Source organism: Notothenia coriiceps, unplaced genomic scaffold, assembly GCF_000735185.1.
Source record: "Notothenia coriiceps isolate Sejong01 unplaced genomic scaffold, NC01 NC01_scaffold00020078, whole genome shotgun sequence".
Taxonomy (NCBI): Eukaryota; Metazoa; Chordata; class Actinopteri; order Perciformes; family Nototheniidae; genus Notothenia; species Notothenia coriiceps.
The window spans coordinates 1-4,762 of record NW_011352779.1 but is presented as its reverse complement, the minus strand read 5'-3'; the positions used below and the strand labels follow the sequence as shown (position 1 = coordinate 4,762).

General features: G+C 40.6%; 1 protein-coding gene across 2 annotated transcripts in view; it reads left to right on the top strand.

Moving 5' to 3' along the window:
• LOC104952459 (phosphatidylinositol transfer protein cytoplasmic 1) overlaps positions 1 to 4,715 on the top strand; it is a 63,819-nt gene extending 59,104 nt beyond the window's left edge. Inside the window, exons 7-10 of one of the 2 annotated variants that reach the window (XM_010779281.1) lie at positions 382 to 537; positions 772 to 835; positions 2,320 to 2,459; positions 2,885 to 2,974. In XM_010779281.1, coding sequence (XP_010777583.1) covers positions 382 to 537; positions 772 to 835; positions 2,320 to 2,459; positions 2,885 to 2,890 — 366 coding nt within the window. In that variant the 3' untranslated portion in view covers positions 2,891 to 2,974. Of the gene's footprint in view, positions 1 to 381; positions 538 to 771; positions 836 to 2,319; positions 2,460 to 2,884 lie in introns of both variants that reach the window. The other variant, XM_010779280.1, reaches the window with a different exon arrangement.
• Positions 4,716 to 4,762: the final 47 nt, after the last annotated feature.

Below are 4,762 nucleotides of genomic sequence, written 5' to 3'. Positions count from 1 at the left end.
GCCTTGGCAGTCCCCTTTGATAATTCTCGATCGTTGGCACGCTGATAAACTATATGAAAAAGGTTGCCGACCCCTGTGCCTATCCCATTTCACAAAGCATTCATCTGAAATCGAAGCCTTTCATACTTCAGATTCTGTGAAGTGTGAGAGCTGGTAATTGTCTTCGGAGCTGTTGATAACAGACTGCCTCAGCTCTAATGAGTAGAGATTCTCAAAGGACCAGGGGGGTAAATGCAAATTGTATTTAATACTGGCATTCAGTCGTCCATGTAATATCAGGTTCTCCCTTACGCCTCTTAACTGGGATGCAGAAACAAAATACCTTAAGGTTTAGGTTAATTATTGTAATAACCAATCTGTTAATTTTCCTAAAAATCACAGGACTTGCGATATTTCAAGTCCGATAAGACATCCCGGGGGATTCTGCAGGAGGGCTGGAGGGACACCCAGGAACCTGTCATGTGCTCGTACAAGCTGGTCACCGTCAAGTTCGAGGTGTGGGGACTGCAGACTCGTGTGGAGCAGTACGTGCACAAGGTGAGAGTTCACCTACAAGTTAAATGCTAGATCTTGCATTGTTTTTAACCTTGGCTGTAAGTTGCAGAAATAAACCTTTGCATCTGTACTTCTTTGCTTGGCTAAATTAATTTAATTTGGTCCGATCCCCCAACCCAGGTTTTTCTAATCTTAAAACCCCAAGACTAGATGGTTTTTAAGAACAATATGAAGCATTTGTCACTATTTGCTGAGCGTCACTGTGTTGTGTTGCAGGTGGTTCGGGATGTGCTGCTGCTTGGACACAGGCAGGCTTTTGCCTGGGTGGATGAGTGGATCGGTAGGTCTATCAGACTTCATCCAGCTAATTTACTGCAACATCACACATTTCAGTCATTAACTATTTTTTATACCAAGTTACCAAGAGACATTCCAAACACAATGTCATTAACGTTTCCCATATAAACAACATATATTTATAATTTAAAACATTTCTTTATTGTTGTTATTACTTTTCTTTGAAATGTAAGCACTGTTATAGCTAATTAGATTTGATAAATCACCGTTAATAAATGTTTATTTACAAGTATGCATGAAAAATCACTCCACCTGCATCTATTTTATCCCTGCTGGCCGTGCTCATTCTTCTACAGCATCTTGGTACCGTGACTAATCCCAGAATGAAAAACTGTTTTACATGAAACATGCATCCTAAAGTATCACCCTTAATCACACTATTTCATGTTTGAGAAATTAGTATATATCATTTGATGTACAGTTTAGTACGAGTCAAGAGATTCTCAGTGATATATGTTTAATATTGTTTTTTTTTATCATTTTATCTATATTTAATTTTAAAGCTGAATATAAATTCAAAAAAAAACTTTAAACAAAATTGCGGCAATTTCTTCTGAAATGATTTGAAGAATGATGCACTTTTTGAAAACATGAAAGCTTACTGTGTATGGTTCCCTGAGAGTCTGGTTACACAAGAGGTAGCCATAAGTGGCTGCAACACATTAACCCACTTAGCTGTTGAGCTTTTTCCATAGCTCTAGGGCAAAAGGATAACAAGCCCTTTATCTTTTCAATGAAACATACTCCTCGCCAGTGGCGGATTTAGGATCGTAGGAGATCCGGGGCTTAGCCCAGAATTTTGAAGTTGTTGAGCGGGGGGGGGAGCATAAAGCAGACTCTTCACGCTAACGAAGGATTACTTCTTCTTGAGGGCAGGGAAGGCTAAGCAGTACGCAGGCTACTGTCCTGCAGCTGCTGCCTCTCTGACTCCGGTACTGCACATTACTCATGAGACGTGAAAAATTGCTTCAAGTGAAACATTCGGGGCTTTTCAGAAAACATCCGGGTCTTGAGCCCAAGTAGCCACCCCCTAGCGCTGCCACTGCTCCTCGCCTCTCCTGCCTTCAATCACTAACCTTTACCACAACTCCCAACAACCAGGATGCTTGAAATACTCCCTTCTCTTCTTGCCCAGATACAACAAAAGTCTTACTTTTATGTTTTTTGGGCATTTTATACTTTCCTTAACCTTGAAACATCCTTGACCTTCCTTTCTCCCTCCTTCCTGGCTTGGATGTAGCTCTCTCATCTACACTCTCTGGTTCATGGGAAACTAACGCTTTGACCTCTAAAGCTTAAACTTCAAAAAGCTTTAATCACCTGCTTAACTCCTTTACTGATGCATGCACACGGAATGCACCTTTGCCACCTACACCCTCCTTACCCACGTGTACGTAAACTGGATTGCCATTATTGAGGAGTAAGCAACATTTCGATTCTTGTTCCATCCCTCCTCCCTTTTTCCAGATATGTCTTTGGATGACGTGCGGAATTATGAGAGAAAAATGCATGAGAAAACCAACATTAAAGTTTGGCTTGAGCAGCAAGAGCTTTCCACAACAAACCCATCTTCACCAGATGACATAGAGATCCATGACAAAGCAAGCGTATGTGTCTTTTTTCATAATTTTTCACTCCATTGCCCCTACTTTATCTGATACTTTACCCGGTGAATGAAGATGTCACAATTGCAAAAACGTTTAATCCTTTCTTACATTGAGCGACCTATTCATTAATTGACTGTTGAATATGTAAAGAATACAATATTAAGTCTGCGTGGTTCTCTAAAGGTTTTAAAAGGTATCAAGGAAAATAAATTCAACACCAATAGAAACTACCAAGATTTTGGTAGTTAAAATAACTATATGCAAGCTTTTAAAAAATACTGCTTTTTTTATTATGTTTTTTTTTCATCATTGTTCAGACTGTGATGTGTATTTTTCTGGGTGTGCCTCTGGCTCTAATAATGAAAGAGTTATGAAACAAATCCTTCCTCTTATTGGCTTCTTGTTGATTTTATTTTACATTCCAGACATGACAATGGATGAGGTGAGAGAGTTTGAGCGCACTATCCAGGAGGCTACCAACCAGAAGATCGGGATTTTTCCTCCATCCATCTCCATCAGCGAAACACCCCTGTCCTCCTGTTCCCTTACCGGCCCCGCCAGTGCCCCAACCACCCCCATGTGCACCAATGCGCCTGAGTCCCTCTCTGTCACCAAGGACAGACCCCGCAAAAAGTCTGCTCCAGAAACCCTGACCCTTACCGACCCTGCCCCAAGTGGCGCACCCCAGGGCTCTAACCTGAGCCCACTAGCTGATTCAAACCACCTGGAACCATCCACGCCACCCTCCTCCAACTCTGATGTTGCTGAGACAGACGAGCAGTAGAGGGACCTTGGGATGTCTTCCCCTACACCCAGCTTCATATACCCCCAACCCCATTGTGTTAGTAAACCAATGGGACTCTCCTAACCTACAAACACCAGTGGCCAGATATTCAAGTTCTCTAGCCTTATCCAATTATTTGATCTTGGACACACAAAAGTCATTATCACAATTGTCCACAACAGTGTCACTGGCAGCTGTAGCCGTCCTGATGTGACTGATTTCCTCTTCCTGTGAGTCAAGCCAGCCACATGTCTCATCCATTATAACCAATCTAATCAAACAAAATACATCACTAATTTGTTTTGTTAAGATAATTAATACATAATTCTTAGTGTTTCCTGAATATAGCTTTCTTCAATCAGTCACGGTCTGATTTTAAGCTGTTAAACTAAGAAGTAGTTGCCTTAGCACCACAGAGCCAGTGGCATTTATTATTTTTGGTGATGCCTGACAAACTGTCCTTTTTCATTCTATAAAATTACCATATGTATTAAGTTAGAAATAAAATCACAAACCAGAGAAGGAGAGTAGACCTAATATGTCAGAGTAACACATGCAAGTACCCTCATAACAGAAAGCAACTGTTTCCTGAGCCGTCCAAACTGGCCTGCGGATAAGATTGCACCCATCCATCCCATCCCAAACTCCAATTATACAACAGATGCAAGATCAGTACAATCATGGAGAGCTTACACCTCAGGTATCCCTTACTACCTGGCTCAAACTCAAAAAGCAGGGATATTACTTTACCTTTCTCTCCCTGCTTATTGCCAAACGTTTTATACCTCCACAGATATTAAAATACAACTATTGTATGTACTCTACCAGTCTACTTAACCCTTGGAATGTTTACACATCAGAAACCTTGGAGCATTTGAATATTAGCGGTAACGTTGTTCCTTAAGCTGTTGTTATATCTGCACTTGCGGTTCTAGCATGAAAGTACAATGATCCTAAGATTTAAGTTTTTGACGTTTATTACTGCATATATGTTAGTCAAGTTGACTGAGAGGTCAGTATATATTAAAAGAAAACAAGTTAAGTAAAAAAAAAACAGTTTAATGCTGCCTGAAATGAATGCTGGATATCTCATGTGACATAAACGTGATCCAATTTGATCAAGTCACTTTATCGTCATGTGAAGGAACAAGGCCATTTTGGGGAGTTTTTAAGCATCGACAGATCTTTGTGCACAGTCACAGTAAGTAAGTCAGTAAGGACAACTCAAAACTGGATTTGAGGAGAATGGCATATGCAACAAGCTGCATAGCATTTGTGGAAGTTCTGATCCTTTTAATTTTGCCAGTGCTGGTTTGTGATAATCAGCTGGTGATTTAGTGGGCGCTTTGAAATGGGAACACCCTATGCAGAGCCCTTGTATTTCTGCTGGGCTTATACTGCTAGTTATATATATATATATATATATATAGTATACCCGTCTACACAGCAGCTTTAAAAAAATCTTCCAACGCTTCTGCCCATTCATTTTGAATGGGGTGACGTCACTTTGCCTCGCTTT